The 24,891-nt window shown below is 35.1% G+C and overlaps 2 protein-coding genes across 2 annotated transcripts in view; both read right to left on the bottom strand.

The window, feature by feature from the left end:
• ablim1a (actin binding LIM protein 1a) overlaps positions 1-5,048 on the bottom strand; it is a 50,379-nt gene extending 45,331 nt beyond the window's left edge. Inside the window, exon 1 of the mRNA XM_082153363.1 lies at positions 4,792-5,048. Within this exon, the coding sequence (XP_082009489.1) occupies positions 4,792-4,888 (97 nt within the window). The 5' untranslated portion in view covers positions 4,889-5,048. The remainder of the gene's footprint in view (positions 1-4,791) is intronic.
• Positions 5,049-10,355: 5,307 nt separating this feature from the next.
• On the bottom strand, positions 10,356-23,886 carry fhip2a (FHF complex subunit HOOK interacting protein 2). The gene is made up of 17 exons (XM_082153331.1): positions 23,560-23,886; positions 21,909-21,987; positions 21,649-21,818; positions 20,574-20,678; positions 20,369-20,491; positions 19,991-20,233; positions 19,711-19,907; positions 18,593-18,707; positions 18,333-18,409; positions 18,006-18,198; positions 17,020-17,192; positions 15,883-16,026; positions 15,696-15,786; positions 14,955-15,098; positions 14,526-14,666; positions 14,161-14,264; positions 10,356-13,412 (listed from the first exon to the last, which is right to left on the bottom strand). The coding sequence occupies exons 1-17, from the start codon at positions 23,602-23,604 to the stop codon at positions 13,301-13,303; spliced, it is 2,256 nt and encodes a 751-aa protein (XP_082009457.1). The 5' UTR covers positions 23,605-23,886; the 3' UTR covers positions 10,356-13,300.
• Positions 23,887-24,891: the final 1,005 nt, after the last annotated feature.

Raw genomic sequence — 24,891 nt, 5'->3', positions numbered from 1 at the left:
ATCTTGATCTAAATCAAGAATGGTCATCTTTGAGACAATTAGCAAGCCCTTATTCGAACAGTTTGATTCTGTTTTTAGAAACTGCAGTCCATTTTCTATTAATACAATTGAAATGTAACGCACGAGATTAGCTGAAAACAGATAATCAGAGATATAGATTAGTTATAATCCAACAAACTCCTTTAAATCTTTAATCACAGGATTTTCTAATTCAGCCAAAGAAAAGCGCCGTCAGAATGAAACAATCTAATGTAACAACGAAGAAAAAAAAAAGGATTATGATCATGGCAGCAATAATCAAAATGTTAATTCTTCATATATGCTCGCAGAGTCTGTAATCTTGAGCAACATATTTTGTAATATACTATTATTAATATAAAAGCAGCTGTTAGGCACAACTAAAATAGTCAAACTGCTGTGGTTTAATTAATGTTTTATGAAGATTAAATTAGAGGTGTAATAACCGTTACAAGTTCATTAATCCACCCAAACCTCTCTATTTGTTCCCTAACCTCTGGAGGAAATAGGTAATAACAAATGGGCATAAATAAACACAGGGACATTTTCTGATTAAAATCAATAAATAAATAAAATAAAAGAGGAAAAAAAGAAACAGCAGTTATTTATATAATTTTCTAGAGAATTTATTTAAAAAGTCCAGGTAAGAATATATGGGATTGCTGAGTTTCACACCGCTTTTCATTGATTTTGACCTTCATCAAATATTGTAACTACAGCTAAATCCTCCATCGTGCTGCCTGGTGAAACCTCATTATGGGTTTTGGGGCTGTCTGCCAATTTTCTGGGTGGTAAGTAGAGTTGGCATCCAGCCAACGGAAAAAAAACATAAAATATAATAATTAATAATTAAACAAATTACATAAATGATAAAAAATAAAATAAAATAATAATCAAAAGAAGTAAATAAAATTAATTATAATATTAATATAGACTGACATTATGAAATAAGCATTAAGATATAATGATAATATAATGATATTCAAATATAATTATAAAATAATAAATTGTAATACATATTAAATAATACACAATGCATCCAGAGCACATAACCTTTTGTAATACCCACATCCAGACAACCGACTAGATCTGATAAAAAAACAAGTCCAGTAAACTACATGAGAGACATTAGTAATTATAAATCAAACATTGTTTAGTAATCTAATGCTGTTTGAAGAGAAGTGTTGGGAAAGTTACTTTTAAAAGCAATTCATGACAATATTGTGTTACTCCCTAAAAAAGTAACTAATTGCTTTACTTAGTTACTTTTTATGTAAAGTAATCCATTACATTAGTTTTTAATTACTTTTGCTCACCTGGGCTGGCCTTGCTTGTTTGTTTTTTTAAAAACCAAAAAAAAAAAAAAAAAATATATATATAAATGTATATATATATATATATATATATATATATATATATTGGCAAATGTAAAGGCCCTTTCACACCAAAAGTGAAATGAATGAGCCTCGGGATGAAGAAAATGCAAATTCACACCTGTACAGTAGAGGGCGCAGCTCAAACAAACCTTTCAGATATTTTCTAGAAAATGTAAAAGTAATGCATTACTTTATCAATTACTTGAAAAAGGTAATCTGATAACGTAACTTGTAATGTCGAAGAGTGCTTTAGTCGCTGGCATTGACTGACCTAGATAATACACCAAAATGATGACAAATCGTGGAGAAAAGCACTAACCTACTGCCGTTATGAAATTATAGAGTAAAGAATGAGATTTAAGAGACATGTGCTGCTCCGCAGACCCCGCAGAGGGTCTTTCTGCACTCAGATGCATTACAGAGACCGTGGCTCAGCAGTTTATACTATTAAACACACAAAGGCTCTGTTCCAAAACCTACAAAGATGTACATGCTAGCAATATTTTAAGAAAGGTTGTACAGAAAGGTAATTATCTTTCATTTCTAAGATAACTTATTTTGGAAAAACTGCTGCATCATACTTATCCTTTACAGTGAAGGTTATAAGACAATGCCAAAAAATCTGGACACACACACACACACACACACACACACACACACACACACACACACACACACACACACACACACACACACACACACACACACACACTATTTAATAACACAAAACACAAACTATTTGAAGGTTTTCTATTTAATTCAGTATTTCTTTGTCAATATTTCTATTCAATGCATTTTTTTTGCTCTAAGTATCATGCCATTATCTTGGCAACAGCTCACTAGGTTTTTGGAAAAGAGAATCAAAGGGTTTTGCAGATGCTGATAGAATTTATAACAGACTGAGGCAGATTATAATTATGCATGTAATCTTTAAACTGTCAAATGTTGAACATAATTTACATGTCAACTGAAAATGAGATTTTAAAGGGAGGGGTGAAGAGAGATGTAAAGAGATGGGTTTAGAGTGACAGAGAGATGAACTTGCGTTTCTCATGATCTTCCTCTGCTTCTGAGTGATATAGGGCTTCATGAATAATAGAGCTCTGCTGTCTCCGTTAAATGAAGCTCTCTCCCGATCTCTCTCAAGGCCCTTTCACGTGACTCATGCACTGCTTTGACCTCAACATGGAAAGTTGAAAATGACACAAAAAGGGCAATTTTACAAGATTGTTAGGTAGAAAGATAGTGGGAAATGTACCATAAATGCTAAAAAACATTTGTGCTTAGAACAGAAAAGGTCCCTGTATAACTGCTTTGATACATTGCAGAAAAAAACAAAAAAACTTGCTGAACATTGAACTTTACTGACCGGGTGACCTTGGTGAATATAAATTAGTTCAAGAAAGGATTTCAATGCATTGGACAATGTTGATGTGAAACAGTGAAAGGGCCTTCAGGCTAAGTGGTTGACCGATATGGGTTTTCAGAAGCAGAAGACAATATCCAGAGCTTATTTAGCCAATCTGAAACTCTGTACGTCTATGGTTTTGTGTATTTGGGACTGCTGGCAGATTTGACGTGTCTTTGGAGAGCGAAGTTTTGGAAAGAGGTTCGAAAAATTTCTAAATCACTTACAACACCTGTAATTACCGCAAATTAAACTAGACATTGCTAGAATTTAACACTATTTTAGACCATTTACATAACGGTCACTATAAATATGCATTACTTATCATTATCGTTTATTATTATCAATGTTGAAAACAATTATTTTTTCAGGATTCTGTGATCGACAGAAAGAACAGTATTTATCTGAAATACAAATCTTTTGTAACATTATACACTACCGTTCAAACGTTTGGGGTCAGTAAGATTTTTTTTTTGAAAGAAATTAAATAAATAAATACTTATTTAGCAAGGATGCATTAAATTGATCAGAAGTGAAAAAGTAAAGACATTGCTAATGTTACAAAAGCTTTATATTTCTATTTATCAAAGAAATGAAAAAGAAACAACAACAGAAATTTAACAACCGTTTTCAACATTGATAATCAGAAATGTTACTTGAGCAGCAAATATTTTATAATTGCATTTTATTATATATATATATATATATATTAAAAAATATTTTTAAAAAATAAATAAATAAACAGTTATTTTTAAATTGAAAAAATAATTCACAATATTACTGTTTTTACTATATTTTGAATCAAATAAATGCAGCTTTGGTGAGCAGAAGAGATTTCTTTTTAAACAGAAATAAAAAAATCTTAACGATCTAACATTTCTGAACGGTGGTGTATATATAGAGTGCAAAATATATAAAAAATAATATAATTAGATATGCATATCACACACACACAGTTTTGATCAGTGCAGTATTACAACTCCAAACCCGCTGTGATCCTAAAAATCGCCAAGTGACTTCCACCTGTTTTTGTTTGTGGTCTCTGAAGATGCATCATCTTAGACTCTACTCCACTGAAACTCAAACTCTGAAAACATCTTAAACATGCCTCAAACTTGACACGTGAACTTGGCATAGAAACCGCAAAAAGACTGAAGAGTTTAACATGCTCTTGAGCGCTGAAATCATTCATCCACTGATATCAGTTAAAGGGATAGTTCACCCAAAAAATTAAAATTGTCGTCATCATTTACTCATTCTCAAGTTGCTCCAAACCTGTATGAATCTCTTTTTTTCTGCTGAACACAAAAGAAGATATTTTGAAGAATGTCATAAACCAGATAGTTCATGGGCCACATTGACTATATTTATTTTCCATACAATGGAAGTCAATGAATCCCATCAACTGTTTGTTTACCCATATTCTTCAAAATATCTTGTTTTGTGTTCAGCAGAAGACAGAAATCCAAACAGGTTTGGAACAACTTGAGGGTGAGTAAATGATGACAAAATTTAAATTTTTAAGTGACACTCTTAGAGCATCTCCTGTGATATAAAAAGACCACAGTGAATGAATGAGCAGGACAACATGTCCTCTTCATATATGTTTTAGATACCATCTACATTAATGTTTTATCATTCAGATTTGTATTTTTCCTTTCACTCACTCCCATTGAATTCCATGTTCTCTACACACATGGGACAGACGAGTTTGCTGTTTCTTCTATGAAGTGAACCATACAGCAAATTAGCTTAGCACAAACTAACACAAGGTACAGTGGGAATAAATCTCTCTGCAGCAGAGCAAACCTCCCCGGTTCACCTCGCGAAAACTGATCCAGCTCCAGCGCACATATCAGAGACAACTCCCTTACAAAGGAAAACAATGAACACAAACCAAGCGTAAACACAAAGCCCCCAAGCCTCCTATAGAGATAAACCCATAAATCACATAGAACAAGACACTGGGAAGTCTGAGACAGTGCTTACCATCAAGTCCGAAGCAGGAGGTAATTTTTTGGGCGTAGTTGCACAGTCCATCGTAAGGAGGCTGTTTTTGCTGGTGCACTGCACTCTTATCCCCCATCTCTACTGACAAGCATATACACACTCTCACCCTTTCAACCTCACACACTCACAGGACGGCCCCGGCAGGACATTCTGAAGCTGCGTCCTAATCAATTATTCACATTCGCACAGGACCACATGCGCACACACCAGACTCGCCCCCCCCCCTCGCACACACACACTCACGAAAGTGCTGAGGCGGTGTGTCCTCACTGCATGCGTTCTGGTGTCCGGACTGGGAGGAAGTGGAGGAGGAGACTCAGGTTACCGCGGTACCGGTTGCCAAGGATAGGCCGGTGATGCCGCAGTCTAACAGGTAGAAGTCTGATGTCCTGGTGCAGAGGCAGGGCGGGGCATTTACGGGATGCTGTCGGACACAGAGATGCAAGAACACACACACATCCAATATGTTGTTTAAAAAATACTCTTCCCTAGTTGGCCTGTATTATTCAGCTAGGTTTGTCTATCACTGTGTCTGATATGGAAGTCGGTTTCTGTCACAGGTGATTAAAAATTGTGATTCTGTTTTAATAATGAGATATTTAGTCATTATTGTGAGTTAGTGTCTCGTAGTATTTTTGAGAAATCATTATGATGAAGTTTCTCATTATTAGCAGATGTGAAGTCATAACAGGAATGTTTCTCATTATTATAAAATACTAAGGTTTAATATCCCATTATTATTTTCTACAGAACCACATATTTTGTCATATGGGATGAAAAATAGCTTTCTTAGCCTGCAATAGCGATCAACTGATTTTTTTATTTATTTTTTTTATGGCTGATGCTGTTATCTAGGGTGGAAGATTGACGATTTAATGGTAATAACGCGGGTCAGTACGATTTTTTCTCTCTTCTTTTATTAAGAAAGGATGGATTTAATTGATGAAAAGTGACAGTAACAACTTAAACATTGTTAGAAAAGATTTCCATTTCAAATAAAAGCTGACTTTCTATTCATCAAAAAATCCTGAAAAGAAAAATAATTACAGTTTCCACCAAAAGATTAAGCAGCACAACTGTTTTCAACATTGATAATAAGAAGAAATGTTTCTTGTGCATATTAGAATGACTACTGAAGTTATTTTAAATTGATATAATATTTCATTGTTTTTACTGTATTTTTGATCAAATAAATGCAGCCTGGGTGAGCATAAGAGACTTCTTTCAAAAATATTTAAAACAAATCTTACAAACCCAAACCTTACAGCAAACCTTTTTTTTTACAGCTTCCAGTGAAGATGTGAAACGAACAGCAGGATTAGATTTAAGCTTAAACCACTCTTTCAAATAATTCAACAGGTTTTGGTTCATTTGAATTTTTTTTTAAATGGGCATCTGTGTACATATTTTATGTCACCTTTAATAAAAGTGGTAACACTTTAGTTTAGGGTCCAATTCTCAATATTAACTTTTCATTTACATGCATATTACTTGGATATTGGCTGTTTATTAGTACTTTTAAAGCACATATTAATGCCTTTTCTGCATTACCATATTCTACATCCCTTAATCCTACTCAATACCTAAACTTAAACACTACAAAAACTACGTACTAATTATTAATAAGCAATAAATTAGGAGTTTATTGAGGCAAAAGTTGTAGTTAATAGTGAATGTGTTCCCGATACTAAAGTGTTACCATAAAAGAGAACATTTTCTTAATTCTAAAGTGAACATTTCATGTTTTAAGAATGTTTAGATTTTTTTTAAACTAAAAAATAACTACTGATTTTTCAATACTAGAGTTTTTGCAGTCAGGCTCTTTGCCTATAAGATCAGTTTGATTATGGTTTCCCATAGGAGGAGATGCTTAGAAAGTATGGTAGGAAAGTGATTGCTCGGGCGTGGAATTGTGGTAAGCTGCTTCACTCCTTCACGCACTTCACTTGGGAACATGGCCAATGCTCAATAACACACTCTTATATTGATTTACATGAGAGCCACAGCATTAAAATGACAAAATTCTGATACGTGGGAAATGAAACCACTTGGACATTCTGCAAACCTCAGATCCATTAAACACTGCACCATTAATATGTTATTATGTGTATTTAATGGTTAAGTGTTTTTCTAAGTGTGCAGAGATCGAACCCATGACTTTGTGGGGTTGGTTGTACAATGCCACAGAAAACAGAGAAAATACACTTATTTTAGGCCAGAACTACACAGATGTGCTAATCCTCATCTAGACAACTTTCTCAGATAATGACCACCACATTTAGAGTCCAATATCAGAAAACAAAAATACTAACAACACATTCACACTATATGCATTTTGCAGCCAATGCTACACCATCTGCTTCAACAGCAACTGTCTTTTAAATCCTCCCCACAAATTCCCTATCAGCTTTTAATTGGTGATATAAATGCTTGGATATCCAGTCGTTTTCTCAAACTCAACACTGATAAAACAGATCTACTTCTTATTGGTTCACCTCAACTTACATCCCGTTTCTGTGTTGACAATGTTAATATTTCTGGAGTTTTGGTTCAACCTTCCACCACTGTCAAAAACCTTGGTATTATCTTTGATTCCTCTCTTTCCTTCCACACTTCTCCTCGCTCACTAAGTGTGCCTTCTTTCATCGTTATATCGCGCGCTTAAGTCAAGACATTTCTGAATATCAGCGATGCTGAGACTAGGCTTTCATCACTTCACGGCTTGACTACTGCAATTCTCTTTTCAATGGCTTATCCAATTCATCAATAAATAAGATAGAATATATTCAGAACTCCGCAGCTAGGGTCCTCACTGTAGCTACACAAAGAAAGCTTCCAACATTACTCCGATTTTACGCAGACTTCGTTGGTTACGTTCGTTTTCGTATTCAATAGCCTACTAGCCTACGTATCACATTCAAAGTATTCCGTGGTCTTATTCATGGTCGGACAACATGGTCTTACTATATTTCTTATCTCATCCATACCCCAGTTCGCACACTTCCGATACCGGTCTGTTGTCGATCCGTAGGCACAAACTATCATCGTTTGGTGGAAGGGCTTCTTGTACTCTTTGGAATTCTATTCCCCAACACATCCGCGACCTTTCGTCATAACACGATTTCAAAACCCACCTTAAAACATATCTTTTTGCTACTTGTTTCCCTGACTCTATGATCTGATTTGTATGTAGGCCTGATATGTACCTCCATCTATTAGCCTATGTTATCAATCAATGTTATCATATCGGTCATGTTTCTATGTCATGTGTATTTGTACTTTATTGTAAAGCGACCTTGAGTTTTCTGAAAGGAGCTAGGCTATATCAAATAAACGTATTATTATTATTATTATTATTATTAATGTTATTATTAGCCTATTATTAAATATAAACGTGCTGTCATCTAGCACGTTTATATTTAAAACGATTGTGACAACTAGCCCCTGTCTGCTATACAAATGTGAGCTCTAGCCTACTCTGAGTCTGGTGCCATCTGTTGGTTAACTAAAGAAAGTTTTGTTATTTCTCTTCCTACATACAGTATTTGTGTTATACTTTTTGAATCCATGAAATTCATTGTTTTTTTACATCTTCACAAAGAAAAAAAAAACATTTTGTCATTAAATTATGACAGACTTTCAGTTCCTTATTGAGTTGCAGCAATTATTATGCTGTATATTATGGATGAGACAGTTCTCTTGAAGATGGAAACAGATTTTCACACTGCATATTAACAAAAAGTCTGATAATATGTGCTTAAAGGTTAGTTCACCTACAAATTTTAATTCTGTAATTATTTACTCCCCCCTCATGTCGTTCCAAACCCGTAAGACTTTCGGAACACAAATGAAGATCTTTTTGATGAAATCTGAGAGATTTCTGTCCCTCCGTTGATATCTCCCTCTGTTCATCGAAAAGTAGCTCACACATCAGTTGTGGTAAACGGAAGCTCAAGCATGTTCACTTGACGTGCGAGAACCAATGAGATTCATTCTCGTGTTATGCAGCACGTTTGAGCTTCAGCAAGAACCAATGAGATTCAATCTCGTGTTACGCAGCACGTTTGAGCTTCAGCAAGAACCAATGAGGTTTGTTCTCACGCGTCAAGCAGGTTCGGTTGAGCTTCTGTTTATGTTAATCAATGTTTATTTGTGAATAAAAGCCTAAATTAAATATATTCATCACATAAAGCGATCGAGTCTCTTCAGAAATTTTGGACGTAACCACTCAATTCATATGGATTAGTTTTACAATCTCTTTATGAACTTTTTGAAGTGTCAAAGTGCTAATTGCGTAGCTTCCAATGGCTACACAAATGGCCGAGAAAGCTCTCAGATTTCATCAAAAAGATGAACATGGTCCTGCAGGAAATACGCTTCACATGTCTCTTTAAGAGGCTAAGCTTGATTGCAATAAGTAATTATAATGATGTCATTTTTAAGCACTGTAGTTATTATATTATAAAGTTATTATATAGGCTATTATACATATTAGGCTATGTCAAACTTAAAATATCAAAACATGTCAGCAACTAAAAACTTAACTTTTACAGTAAGACAAGTAGAAGGCAACATTAATTAAAGTTAATCGAAATGGGAACAATATACAAATATGTTCCAATTTCTTTTAAATAATTTGATTACATGGTCAACATGGAATCAAAATTAACTAAATACATCAGTGCACATTAATGTTTGCCTTCATAATACTTTTTTTTTTCTTCAAACTTTTTTAATTGTGAAACATCTTTTTTTTGTGGCTGTTGTGAAGATAACCCCTCTTCCTTTTCAATTTTCATTTTCACTGGCCACAGACACAATCTATAGTGTTGAGAGTGAAAATTTGCAGGAATAAAGGTCCACACTTGGCCCACACTTGGTCATCTGTAGCAGCCTGAGAGATTTTTAAAAGAGAAAATAAACTGGCCAGCCAGTGAGAAGTGAAATTCATAGTTTGAACTGACCGGGTGTTGCCGTCTTGTAACAGCTAAATACACCAGCTCCACTAACTTCTTTTCTTCAGTCACCACAAACTTCATCCACTGTCAGAGTTAAACAAGAGTTCAGAAAACATTAGGGCTGCATTCAAAAATCACACTTCCCTACTATATTGTAGACGAAAAACAGTACGTGTCAAAAGAAGTATGTCTGAATTCACAGTACTCATAAGAAAGTAAGCAAAAATGACCTACTACTTCTGGTGAGATTCTGAAGTGTGCATACGAGGAACACTTTACTATCCCATGAGGCCACAGGAGAGGATTTGTGAATGGCAGTGAAGCGATGTAACTGATGCTGGCAGGTCACATGATAATGAGTGCATCCAGATTACATTCATATTATATGGAATGTACTATAATTACTATTCAAAATACGTACCTACTCAAGTATGCGATTTCGGATGCAGCCGAATGCAGATTTCTACTGGAAGACACACACATCTCATCTGAATCTCCTGAAATGAAATATTAGCAATATGCAATAATCCAAAAACATTCTATTTAGTCAGAATAAACTGCACTACAAAACTAATTCAAAACAAATTTGAAGAAAGCAAAATGTTTTAATTGGGACGGAGTTGAATGAATTAAAGTAAGCCACAGGACAGAGCAAACCTCATTACAGAGATTCCCTGGCTCGGCAGAATCAAGCAACTGAGATCACATGACATTGCATCCCAAAAAATGGTAACCGGTTAACAACTTGGTTCTTCTAAAAAGTGTCACACGTTGTGACACCATGGCAGTGACACTCAAATTCAACAGAAGATATGTCCTGACACGTCTGACATGTGAGCTACATCTGTACAAGAAATGGGAATAAATCAGTCAAGCAGAACAGTGAGAGGGTCTAAGCAGATGAATTACATATTTAGAGAGAGAGAGATAGAGAGAGAAGAAAACTTTACAGGAGAAAGCCGAGAATCTTTTTTATCCGATGGAATACATTGCTTTACAACTTCTAAAAAAAAAAATAGACACCATTAAAACAAAGACCAATTTTTCTTAGGCGTTTAACTCAAAACAAAGACGGCAGAGGTTATAGGCTATAACCGATTACTGCATTTAAAATAAGGCATTACAAATATCACCATAAATAAGCAAAAGTAGAGAGAAAAAAACCCCTGAATGGAAGGGTAGTTAGGGAGGTGATTTGCTTTCCTTTGCTGCATATTATCAAATATGACCTTGCATGCATTTCACACCAGACTTCACTACTGTTAGAACTCTACATTTGTATATACACAGTTCAGAACTTGGTATAAAATGTGCATGATCAAGAATAAAATAAAATAAAATAAAAAGCATTATTTTTTCTTTCTCTCTGAAACAGACACGCTGCTCCTATATGACGATACATCCTTTGGTTTATAAAGAAAATTAAATTAAAAAGACAGACATTTAGCTTTTCTGCACATGTAAATTGGATAAATAGACAAACCTTGACGTGACGCAGCTTTAAACATACACTTGTATTATGGATGGAAAAATGCAAGGTAACGATTGAGATACATAAATCTGAACCCTGTAAAGATAGTTAAACAAAGCCACGAAGCCAAGGCATCCAGCTCTCCAAAAACTAAATAAAAAACCCAACCCTATTTCAAGCTGTGCCCCTTCTTTGCCAAATGTACACAGTGTGCATTAAGCTCAGAATGTCCCTTTACAAAGAGCAGGAGCAGATGAAGAGCAGCCTGATGAATAACACTATTGCTGGTATAATTACACAATGTCACATATTGCAAAAGTATCATTTTAAAGATCCCTTATGAGGAAGCAGATAAACTCTAAAGTAGTTTTAAAAGGAATTGTTCACCTAAAAACGAACATTTTGTCATCATTTACTCACCCTAATGTTGTTCCATTACATTTCTCACTTTTCCAGTATTATAAAAGTGATCCATATGACGTGTGCCCTATGTTCCAAGCCTTTCAAAATCATACAATATCTTTGTGCCAGAACATATAGAAATAAAAAATTCCATTCACTGAAATCCTTTAGACTTAAACGGATAGTTCACCCAAAAATAAATATTCTGTCATCATTTATTCTCACCCTAAAGTTGCTCCAAACCTGCATGAGTTTCCTTGTTCTGTTGAACACAAAAGATGATATGTTGAAGAATAGCAGTAACCAAACAGTTGCTGGTCCCCAATGACTTCCATAGTATGAAAAATAAAATAAAAATGCTATGGAAGTCAATAGCGTCCATCAACTGGTCTGGTTATCAACATTCTTAAAAAAAAAAAAAAAAAAGATATATATATTGTGTTTAACAGAACAAAGAAATTCATACAGGTTTAGAACAACTTGAGGGTGAGCAAATGACGACAGAATTCTTATTTTTGCCTGAACTATCCCTTTAAGACTTAAATGTTTCCCTCTTAGTTCACACAAATCTATCGCAATGGCTTCAGAAGACTGTCTGCACAAGTTATATGCACCGCTTTTATGGTACTTTTTGCATAAATCCTCATTAATATTTACTGCACGGAAAATGATGTGATCGCACATTCTGCCATTTCAAAGAACAAAAAATTTGGGGGGGGAGTTTGTAGGTGTATTTTAGGTGAACTACTCATTTAAAACTATTTTTTAAATCAATAATAAATACATGATGATACAGGATGAAGGACACAGCTACTGTCTAGCTGGCACCAAGGCACACACACATAACATGTCAAGTTAAACAACTTAAAATGGTTTAGGAACACTGTCGGGAACATAAATGATGAACAGCTCTCTGGAAATGCACCAGTGAAAACTGGTTGGAGTGCAAAATGTGCCCAGTCTCAAATCAATCCAGTTCCGGTTCGCTTTAAAAGAAAAGTGTCGGCAAACACTACCGGAAAGAAAAAGAAAAAGAGAGGATTTGTTTTAAAAACGCTGCTCGTTGTCTAGTTCTCCAATTATTTAAAAACAGCTAGACTTTGAATCCTGAGTTATTGCAATGTTTCATTACAAATTAACTTATGTTGCATTTGACATTTGTATTCACACTATTTTTTTCCTCAAAAGAACAGAGAACAGATGACAGTATCTTTGATACTGCAAATGACTAACAATAATCAATAATTAAATATTTAATTGAATTTCACTATTTGAATCAAATTTAAGTCAATTTCCTTTTTTCTACTTTTGAACATAATTTTTTGGCATTACCATTCTTTCGTTCGGAAGTTATAGTTTCTTTTCTTTACATATGAATGCTACAAAATCCTCTCTCTCCTTTCCACATGGGCTGTTCCACGAAAGTCAAAATCTCTTTTCAAAATTCTCCTCTCCGGTGCCTTTAAAACAGTACGCTCAGTCATAGTTATGGAAACATCCCAGAGATAACACGAATGAAGCATCCTTGAATGCGAGTCCTGCCGCAGGCAGCAGTCTGTGCCGAGGGATGAGTACAGTTGGGTTTGTCGTTCCTGTGTCATCCGCCCCCTTTCGTCTGTTTATTCATCTGTTTGTGTCCGGTGCACAACCGAGATAATCAGGGGGAAGTGGAGGCGGACGCATGGAACTTCACAAAAGCGATAGCCGCGAGCTCTTTGCAGAATTCCTCCAGAACAATAACCCCCTCGAGCAAAGTCACGTGATCAACGCTGTAAGACAAAGTTGAACCTCTTTATCACAGAAAAACAGACACACAGTAAAGAAACAAGTCTCTGATCAGGCTGCACCATAGGGCTAGGCATTGCCACACATTTCAAAATTCGATTTCGAATTCACAAGCTTGTGTTTCGGTTCATTTCAGATCTCGATTTGATTCAATATTTATTCATTTGGATATATACAGTATCAGGTAAAGTACATGTAAATGTTCTCAAGTGGGAAAAAAATCTCTCTGAACTGACACTGGAGACAGGTTAAAAATAATGTTTAGTGTTCATGAATCAACTAAAAAAAGACCAAAAATATAGATTCTTGGGATTTAAGAATCGATATCAGTTCATCAAAATCAGAATTGATAAAAATCAAATCAATATTTTTTACCCAGTGCTACTGTACGATATATATACACAATGATTGGCAAAAGGAATGTTTGGTATTGTAAACTGATATTTCCTACTGACACACTACCACAAAAGACTTGTTTAAAGCCATTTTTTTCTGGTGAAAATACTAACGTGCCTAAGATTTTGCACAGAACTGTATATACTATATATAAATATTTATATATGCTGGATATAAACTTTATATTAAACATGATACAATCGATTTATAAATGGTCTGCTTCAATGATAAAAAAAATAAATTAAAAAAACACTTTCACTGTAGGGCCCTCTATGGTATTTTATGCATTCATGATTTTTGAGCAAATACACATACATAAATACATCCAAGCCTTACCTCATCCCCTCTGGTTCTAGTCCCAGCAGTCTCTTCCTCACCAGGAGGAGTTTAGGGGTGAACTCAGGGATGCGGTGAGTTCGCAACATCAGATCGCCAACCACCTGATCAAACCATCAATACAAACAGTGGGTTAAACAGTCTTTGAGGTGTCTAAATTTAAAAAAAAAAAAAATATATATATAAATAAAAATAAAAATAAAAACCGAACACTTATCCAGTCATTCAAACTATCCAACAAAAATGCCAGTCATATAGCGCTACACTAAATGACACATACGGTCTAACAGACTATATGAATATGTCCATAAAAATGGCTAATAGTGTTTAAAACAGGGATTCAGTGTGGAGAACAGCAGACGTACCCTGACGATGACTGAGAAGAGAGACCTGCAGCCCGGCGCCAGGTTAATGTACGGGTCCAGCAGGAACTCATGAAGATGAGCATGAGGCAGCAGAGACAGCTTAGACAACACAGACGTCACCTGCAGGTTTACATCATACGGCTGGATGGAGACAGTGAAACAAAGAGAGACATCAGGAGGACATCCATCATCCAAAGATAGTTTTAATAAAAATGCATATTTTTACACATTTATTATCTATGTAAAGAAAGTGAATGAGCAATCTAAAAATGACAAAAACACTATTCAAGTGTTACAGAAGCACTATATTTTAAGTCTTCTGAAGAAATACGAATGTATCTAGATTTGGGTTATAGTGCACAAGTCGTATGTTCAACTTTTGTGGTGTTTTTTGTCACGTTGAGAGCTATCACACATCAGTTCACATACCTGATCGAGGATTCGCCCCATTCTGTCAAACAACACTTTGAGGAAGTGTCCTTCGAAAAAAGGACTGTCCAGATTACACTTCTCAAAGGGTTTCGGACTGCTGCGCCAGTCCCACTTCTGACAAACTCCACAATAGTCCCGAAACTGTCAACATGCAACCAAATATCATGAGAATCACTCCAATGGTTGTGTCAATGTTAGTATGTTGTACTGCATGCTCAAATAAACAGAGCAATTTTTATAGGGCCATAGAGACTAAGTGTTACACATTTTATTCTATAATTTATTATTATAAATCTTATAATAATTGTAATGCACTTTTTGCCAATTTCATAATCTGGTAATTATTTTATTTATTTAAAAATAAACCTTATTTATACAGACAAAGTTCTTACACAATCAACAATTACAATCAAATATCAATTGAAACATCCCATCCAATAAAAACAAATACATCAAACATAAGAGGAAATCAAATATCAAATACAATCAAAGGAATCAAATACAACGTCTGTAAACTGCCAAATAAATTCCATAAATGAATAAAACAATAAATAATAAACTCAAAAATAAATAATAGAAATATATGCTGTATTAGCAACACCAGTGTGTCACTTCAAAAGTGTTTGGGTTATGAAATTAAATAAATGTCTATGTACTTAATTTTATCTTAATGCATCTGTCACTTAAAGCTATGGAATATATTGAATATTCACCACATTTTGTTTATTTCTTCCTTACCTGTCTGTGTGCATCTCTCAAGTAGGTGTCATAGCCTGTGCCCTCAACCTGATTGGATGATTTTGCCTCATCAGGCACCAAACACAGGAAACTACAGGGGGAGAATGCAGAATTATTATATGGGAAGTTAATATTTATCACAAAATGATGAATCTGGCATATCACAACAGAGGGTATCCTGCGGTACCTGTTAACTATTTTGTGAACCTCCGTCTTCCCATCAGGCTTTGCATGTTCTGTGCTTGGTGGCGGAGAGCAGCTTAACCAATCAGGGCTGGAGAGTCTGTTATCGGGTGAAAGATCTGAGAACAGTGGGTCTTCTTCCAGATCTCTGGGGAAACAATACAAATCAATGTAATTAGACTATTACATGTATACTACATCTCACAGAAATATCTGCTATGATCTCTGAAGATTCACAACAGATGACCCAAGAACAAAGAACAAGGAACTGTAGTATAAATAATGTATAACTACAGTAGTGCAACACCACCATTATATAGTCCCATTTATTAGAATGAGTGATTATGGATTTATGTCTGGCACATTTTTGATTACTCAGACCCATTACTTAAAATGCCTCATTAACGGATAGCGAGGCAAACAGTAAGGCTTATGACCAATATTATTTGGTGGAAGAATTGTTTATTCAGATTATTACTACGAATAAATGGAACTATTTATTGAACATTGTCTTGCTGTCGTCAGTGTTTTATAAGTGCAATAAGAAACATTCCTCTGCACTTTGTGATTCAGCACAATATCTGAATCAGTTTAATTGTATTAATGTGTGTCCATTTCTTTAACATAGGAATTAAATGTTGTTGTATGAGGCATTTATTAAAGGTGGAGTGTGTAATTTGTCTTGTCAAACAGGTTTCCCCACTCCCCTTGTTTGCCATTGATCACCAAACATGCAGTGCTGTCCTAAATTCAATGCATAGGTTGTGTGAATGTTGCACTGCAAGCTAAAACAAACTTGCTTGCAACGCTTTTTATTGCCACAGATACCGACCAAGTGTTTCACTTTTTCAGGGGAAGTCACCCTAAATTATGTTTTCAGCATATTAAGATCAAAAAGTATTTGTAACATAAAAAAATAAAATAAAAATAACACTTTACCTTTAATTACTAATTAATTAGTATCATTATACAGCAACCAATCCAAACACATTTCAAATATATTACTTTGGTTGACTTGCATTTAAGTTTTATTCATTCACACATTGCAGTGCATTTATGATTTTGCATGTTCTAGAAGCATGCAGACGCATTGATCAGAATGATCTGGAAGTTTAGCAGCAGTGGAGACAGCAGCTCTTACACGGCATCATGTGGTTGGCCGTTCTCCATGTGCTCGCGCTCCTCTCGTTCCTCCGGCTGTTTGTTCTCCATGTAGTTGCGCTCTTCCAAGCAGCGCAGCACCAGGTTCTGCAAAATGTGCTGACATGGCTTCTGCAGCAGATGCTCAAAGAGCCGTAGAGTCATGATGCTTATCTAGAACCAGACACAGAACCAGAACTTTATGAACATAAACTGAATTGCTGCAGTAAATCTAGAATGCATTTACATCCAATGACTGTGTACGACTTCTCGTTTAATATATAGTGCCGACACTCGTCTTTTATTCTAAATGTAGATCATAGTACAATTAACATATGGAACCACAGAAGCTTTGCTAGATCAGGGGTTCCCAACTTTTTCATCAGCTCTAAACCTCTATAATATATTTCTCATACTTTTTGAACAAACATTTCCAAGAGTTTATTTCCAAATTTTTATATAATTTTTGAGAGCTAATTACAAAACAAAAGTCTCACCATTAAAAGCCATGTCCCAAACACACAATTATAATGTTCTCATTATAATTTTATACAGTCTATATTACAGCACATGTTGCTCTTAACTGTATTTTCCTTTTTTGAAGTGATTCCAATCATATTTCAAGCAGTTCAAAACCATCATGGCAAACAGTGCGCATCTGAAGAGTCTCAGCTGAAGGAAATAATCCATTGTTTATTGGCTTTAATATATCGGCCAAATTTTCTTATTATGCCGATAACGAAAACATTATAAATTAACATATACCGACCGATACCGATATGGTGGCCGATATATTGTGCATTCCTAAAATAAATAAAAGCTGTATTGAATATACAATATACTGGATTCTAATTTAATAATAACAATAAATACATACATATTTTGTATGTTAATGTTTGACCTTTAGGAGCTCACAAAACCTTTAGATCATCTGGTCAAAGAAGGATGAAATGCATCGATTAATGCAGTCATGGCAGCCAGGGTTACCTCATCTGACAAGTGGTCACAATGTTCTATGAGTCTGTGTCTCAGGGGATGCTGGGTAATGCCAGCAAGCGTCTCTGGCCCCGTTCCCTCTCCCAACAGGAAGTAAATGGTCTCCTGAAGTAGGGCTTCTGACGTCACCTGTCTGATGATCCTGTTTAACAGGGCTGTGGAAGTCAGAATTCCAACCTCTGAGCTGGAATGAGACAAACATGAAAAGAATGAGAAAGAAAACTCATATTTTCTGTTCAATTCATAGCTTTGGGGTGTAGGTGCAGTTTCAAAGTCTGTGAGACTGGTAAACAAACCCGAGATCGCTCACATACTTACGTTTGCATCAGCTGAGGCTCCATTACTGTAACAAAGAAGCGCTCTCTCACGGTCCGGGCCAAAACTGTAGCAGCCGTCTGACGTTACAGAGGAGCAAAACACAAATATTGTACCAAACACACACCTCAATATGTGAAAATGCCCATCTGATATGGACAAAAATGTTTATGTATTTATATATTTTCTTGTAATTTGTAGACAGATTTTGAGCATGATTCAGTATTTACCCATCTTCTGTTTTTTTATTAAATTGTCTTTACCTTCTGAGCCTCTTTGATGAGCTGATCACAATAGTCCAGCCATGACAGGAAGGAAATGAGGGCACGTTTTCCCACAAAAGCAACAGCATCCTCCTTTAGATTATACACATCCAGCCTACAAATACACACGCTCTCAATAAACATTCAAAACAGTTTCACGTATCTCTGGGCAATAGAGTGAATGTTCACAATATATTTGTGATGATTTTACTGGTAATAAAAAATATTTTATTTTATTTAAATTAAATGTATAAAAATATAGAAAATAAACAACATTTTGTATTTAGTTAAATTATGTATAATATTATATTGTACATGGAATCCAGTTGTAATAGTAGTAGTGTAGTTACAAAAAATACTGGAGTTTAGAAACCAGTGAAAACATTTTGAATGTAACTGGCAAGAATGGCTGTTAGGTCAAAATGCAAAAAATAAATAAGTCACTGTCAGGAGGAAACCTTGTATGTCCACAACCGCTACTTTTCAGAAAATGGAAGAAGAAAAAAAAGCTGTTTTTTTTAAATAATTAAACTGTGTTGTAAAGTTGTGGCTTTATATATCACTTGCATGCGCCATAATATTATTTAATACCTAAACTGAGTTACAAGGTTTATGACCAGCGAATGTCGGACATACCCGTTTTGTTCATCATTAGAATGGCAAGTCATCTGAGGTAGTAAGTGCATCGCATTCAACTTACAGAATATAAAGTTTACTGTAGCTATGTGTATATATATATATATATATATATATAGTGTTTCTAGAGTAAAGAAAATGCTGTCTTTATTTACCCTTGCATTGCAAAAAAGCAGAGACTGTCCAAACTGGCTGTGGCACTTCATTCACGATAGAGGCGGGTGGAATTACGAGGTTTGACTGACAGTTTGAGGAATCAATGGAGTTACGAGGTTTAATCCCAAGCTCTTTTTCATTATTTTCATTGGTTAAATATTTGCAAAACCCACAGATGGACATAAAGGGTGACCAATAGTTATGATTTATAAAAAAAATAAAAATAATGAAATATGGAGATATGAGGTTTCTGCCTGACAACGATATTTATAAATGTAAAAAGTGTTAGCAATATAATATAGGTACTGGATTAGATAGTCATGTACCCCCAGTTTACGGACTCCACAGTTTCAATATCTAGAGGGTCCATGGACTGGGGAAGGGCCCGGTAGAACTGCGCCAGCCGGTCCGTGAGGAGTTGACTGAGCTCAGTGTTCTCTGTGAGGCATTTGGCTGCAGCTGGCTCAGGCAAACTGACTATCAGCATGAGACCTTCACATGCCTTCACCACAATACGCCCATCCTGAGAAAGAGAAAAGATCAGTTAACACGCATACAATCAAATTCATCAGGATGGCGAGTTTAGAGACAGAGAGACGCACTTACTGGACTCTTAGTGAGGTTAAGCAGGGAGCTGACTAGGTTGTAGTTGTCATTGTTTGGCAGTGTAGTGTGGACTGAGGACGGACTTGCTTCCCATGGGCTTGTGGCTTGACTTGCTGCACCTTCCTGTGCGGATGAGACCAGACTGGGATTTGGGTTTTGATTCTGTCCTGTGTCTGGAGAGGACGGATCTTTCACCAAATCAGCTCCACCACCTTTAGCAGCATCCAACTTTTTATTCTTATTCTGCAGAAACACAGGGAGAAATTCAGATGTTAGATATAGCCATGCGTGTCGGAAGCGTGTCTTAATATATGCTGCCTACACAGACGGAGCCCATCTTGAAAAGTCAAACTACTACACACATCCCCCAACACTCACTTCCAGGAAGAAGTTGACGAGGTATGGGTCCTGCTTAAGTTTGGCACAGACGGTACACAGAAACTGGATCTCTTCGTTCTCTGTAGGAGCAGCTAGAACCTCCCCGCAAAGGCGGACCAGTTTCTGAGGATACATCATGGATGGTCGGTTAAAGATTGAAAGGATTTTTCTATGTTTAAAGTGTGAAGACAGTAATTCTTATCACCTGTACAGGTCTGTGCACGTTGATGTGAGGCAGGAGTGGTTGCCGAATTCGACCCAACAGTTTGGTGTAGAAACTCAAAACCTGCTGTTTCATTCCAGGAGGGCACTAGGGAAGAGCACACAGGAGGAAAAAAGACAGATAGAATTTACTGGTACATTGACTAAGATCAAAGAATCACAGGTATTAAAATAATAATTGTTTAACTTACACTACCGTTCAAAAGTTTGGGGTCTTTTTTAATGTTTGAAGGAAGTTTCTTACGCTCATTAAGACTGCATTTATTTGGTAAAAAAAAACAGTACAATTGTGAAATAGTAATACTATTTAAATAAAATTGAATGTTTTATTCCTGTCATTTATTACTGTGATGCAAAGCTGAATTTTCAGCATCATTACTCCAGTCTTCAGTGTCACATGATCCTTCCGAAATCATTCTTATATGATGATTTGCTGCTCAAGAAACATTTCTTATTATCAATGTTGAAAACAGTTGCGCTACTTAATAATTAACATTAAATTGGAAATATTAATCTTTTTAAACATAATAAATATCTTTACTGTCACTTTTGAATAATTTAATGCATCCTTGTTGAATAAAAGTAATAATGTCTTTCTTTCTTTCAAAAGAAAAAAAGTGAATCAACCCAAACGTGTCAAAACATGAATCATTATATATACAGTCTCTCTTACTAAACATGACTCACAGTAAATGAGCAGGTCTCTACTGGCCACAAATCATTTTTACTCTTAGCTTTCTTCCCAAATCTAATGCACTGGCTGTATAGGCATCAGTTTTAGGCATTATAAGCACATAGGCAGTTCTAAAAGTTAGGCATAGTTATGATAATGGAAAACTCTCCTGAAACAAACTGTTGAGTGTGTGAGCATTACAAATCTGTCACTGAGATTTAATTTGAGTTAAGATGCTGCCTAAGAAAGTTTTCAAACAGAGCCTTATTCTAAACATAAAAACATTTGAATAACATTCGTAATATTTACAAGTAATACTTTGAAAATGTGATTATGCAACTGACAGAAACCAGTGAAAAGCACTACTTGTAACTAAAACACTGACATCTGCTTTGCCTAGGGTGTAGAGCGTCTCCAGGATCTTGTGGTGGAGAAGATACTCCATACAGGGTCCCGTCTCTCCTGACTCTCTCTCCCTCTCCTCCTGGGTCAGGATATCCAGCATCTGCTCCAGATGGGAGGGAATGTTGGTGTCTGTCACTGGGGCTTTGTCATCTACAAAAACATGAACAGAACATGACGTATGGTTCTTTGGTAATAAAGCACAACCAGCGAGATTGACTATCACTGCAGGTGATCTCTTACCTGAGGTTTCTATGTAATAATGTGTGATAGCCTTCCAATGATAGACAAAGTCCTCTTGCAATGGCAGTGATGGTGCAAGCTGAAAAATAGAACGAACTATTATAAAAATGAAATGCCTAGTTCCTTCCTACTATATGATTATACACTTTACAGCAACATAATACATGTATGTAACACATTACGCCATTACAATCCAAAAGTATTTGGACACTTAAGTTAAAAACAAAAATTAACTGTCCTCTGCAAACAATGAAAGAAAACGCATGTGTAACTGTATAATGGATATGTGCATTAGCTCTTAAAGTGACAGCAGCCTAACAAACCTGTTGTAGTCATTAATGATAGTCAAACAACATATGACAAAGGAAAATCACTCACTGATCTTGACTGAATAACTTAAGTAGCCTTAATAGGATTAATCTATATTTAAGGTGTACACGGTACAATAAGACTATGCAGTGTTATTTTACATTTGATTATTTGATTTTTTTTTTTTGTAAGCTATTCCTTATCTGAATATCACCATTAGTACACCTTCCTGAAAAACTTAAAACACTGTTAAACACTTGTTCTTGCATTAATTTCCTGACTGTTTACTTGTCTTGTGTAATTATTTTGAGGACCTTTTTCTTACATTAGATAACCTAGTATTAATTTTTGCTGAAGTATCGATAATTGTGACATTTCAATGAAATGAGACTTTAATCCTATTGCCCACCACAAATTGTGATAAATAATCGAGATTTCAATATTGGCCAAAAAGTATCGTGATTATATATCTATTGTTCAAAACTTATGTGTGAAAAATTTTGCATGTAATGAGGGTTTGTGATATCCTACTTTAAAATAAGTGCTAATTAAATTGACATTTTGTCATTATTTTAATTTGATATTAATGTATTGAATGACATTCAAAAAAACAAAAACAAAAACAATTGTGAATGTGAATTAAGTATAATATATAATATATGACTGTAAACAAAACGGCTGTCACTATGACACGCGTACGAATCAAAACTAATGTACGATTGTCTTAATATTATTTGATTATACACACACATGCATTTAGATACTACCATGTAAAAATGTTTAGACAATCGTACATTAGTTTGGATTTGTACCTTTTTTTACAGTCTATGATTTGTACGCGTGTCCTAGTAACAGCCGTCTTGTTTACATCCTGCAAATGAGCCGCTAGCATGCTAACTGGCTATCACGGATTCACCTAATGTACATTTAACATTGTACAGGCAGTATCTCTCCTAAAATGTGATAACTGTTACTTTACATTGATTACAATCCCGAGAGGCTCGCGTACATGAAGACCTTTAAACCGAACAATCCACGAATTGCGCAAGATTTAGCACAGCTGCTAAAATACTCAGCAAACAAAGGCTTATAATGTCCAGACCAATAATAAAAACGCAATAAACCACAATCGAGCGGATTCACACCCTTAAACACGCGTGGGGAGATTGTTAAACCCGTTTCAGAGGTTTTGTCTGTCATGTGTTATTTACTACATAAGCTGTTAGCTGTTAGCTAGCAGGCCTTCAGCACATCAACACTGATCGACTATCACTTTCCCATTTCTCATTTCCCTAGTCAAGCAGTCATTTAAATGTGGTCAGATAGTTTAAAAAGCTCTCACCGCCTCGACGGCGTGCTGCAGGATGGAGGTAAATTTGGAGAACATGTTGTTTTTGGACAGGAGGAGTTTTCTGGAGATCTCCTCTCTCTTCCCTCCTTTGCTACTCCTTCTGCGGTGATCCAGATTGAACACTTACACTAAAACACACTGGACTACATATATACCGATAACGCGATAGTGTGTGTTTACTTGTCAACACACACTGTAACGTAAGTGAAGAAAATCAAGCACAGCTACAGTGAGAGAATAATGTAGGGTTGTCTTTTTAAGGCCACGGTGGCACTTTCATTGCGCTAGAAGAAACTGAACACAGACTCTGAGATCACTGGTCTCTTCTGCTAACGCACATCAGACGCCGGCAAAACTGGAAGACTGAAAGAAAAAAGATCAGCCGATATTCAATTAAATGTTGTACTGACATTGTATTTTATATGGTGGTTTAAAAGCTTTGATGCATGATCTTTCAAAAAAAGATCTGAGTAAATTAAATTGTAAATAGAAAACTGACAGGACCTATAAGCCGATCGAGGCATTGCACAGTTCTCTGAAAATATCACATACATTTCAAAACGGTGTATTTTGTTGTTATAATAATAATATTATTATTATTATTATTAATAATTATCAAGAGGATAACATAAAATCAAAAGGAATCTTATTGTAAAACCAAGGACTCATACGTTTGTACTTTCTGTAAATCTTAAACGAGATTATTTAAAAAAAAAAAAAAATATATATTTTTTTTTTGAAAGGCTCGCTTAAACAAAACATTAGTATTAAGTATTGGTTTATTTCAGTTTTGCAATTGACAGGAATACGTTGGATATCATGCATTTTAATTGTGCCCTAAGTGCTCAATTACCTTTTTTTTTTTTTTTTTTTTGTGTAAAATCCATGGTTAGACAATACAATACACTGTGAGTATTTGGGAAAATGTTAAGTGTAATGACTAACATTTGTAATAATAATAATAAAATCCAAAGGACTCTTATTTTAAAATCTGTAAATGAAAGATAACGAGATTATTATATATATATACAATTTAAAGGCTCGTTTAAAATAAAACATTTGCAATTGCTTAATTTGCAATTGGCATGACAACTTTGGAATTCATGCATTTGAATGGTGCCATAGGTGCCCAAATACTTCACAATACACTGAGGATTTGGGAAAATGTTAACATTTAAGGTAGTGTGTAATGAATAATATTTGTTGTAATAATAATAATAATAATAATAATAATAATAATAATAATAATAATAATATATATATATATATATATATATATATATATATTAAACATATAATACATATATAATATAATATATATAT

The sequence above is a fragment of the Leuciscus leuciscus genome (genome assembly GCF_965113295.1).
Source record: "Leuciscus leuciscus genome assembly, chromosome: 22".
In the NCBI taxonomy this organism is placed as follows: Eukaryota; Metazoa; Chordata; class Actinopteri; order Cypriniformes; family Leuciscidae; genus Leuciscus; species Leuciscus leuciscus.
This window is presented reverse-complemented; position numbering and strand designations above follow the sequence as displayed.

Bases quoted from the DNA above. Each gene is read 5' to 3' on its own strand.
- fhip2a (XM_082153331.1), bottom strand. From the start codon at position 23,604: ATGTTCTCCAAATTTACCTCCATCCTGCAGCACGCCGTCGAGGCG. The intron at 14,667-14,954 runs GTATGTGAACTG...GTCTCCATCCAG, and splicing joins TGGGGCGAATCCTCGATCAG to CCGTATGATGTAAACCTGCA. The intron at 13,413-14,160 runs GTAAGGCTTGGA...TTTGTCTTACAG, and splicing joins CTAGAACCAGAGGGGATGAG to CGTTGATCACGTGACTTTGC.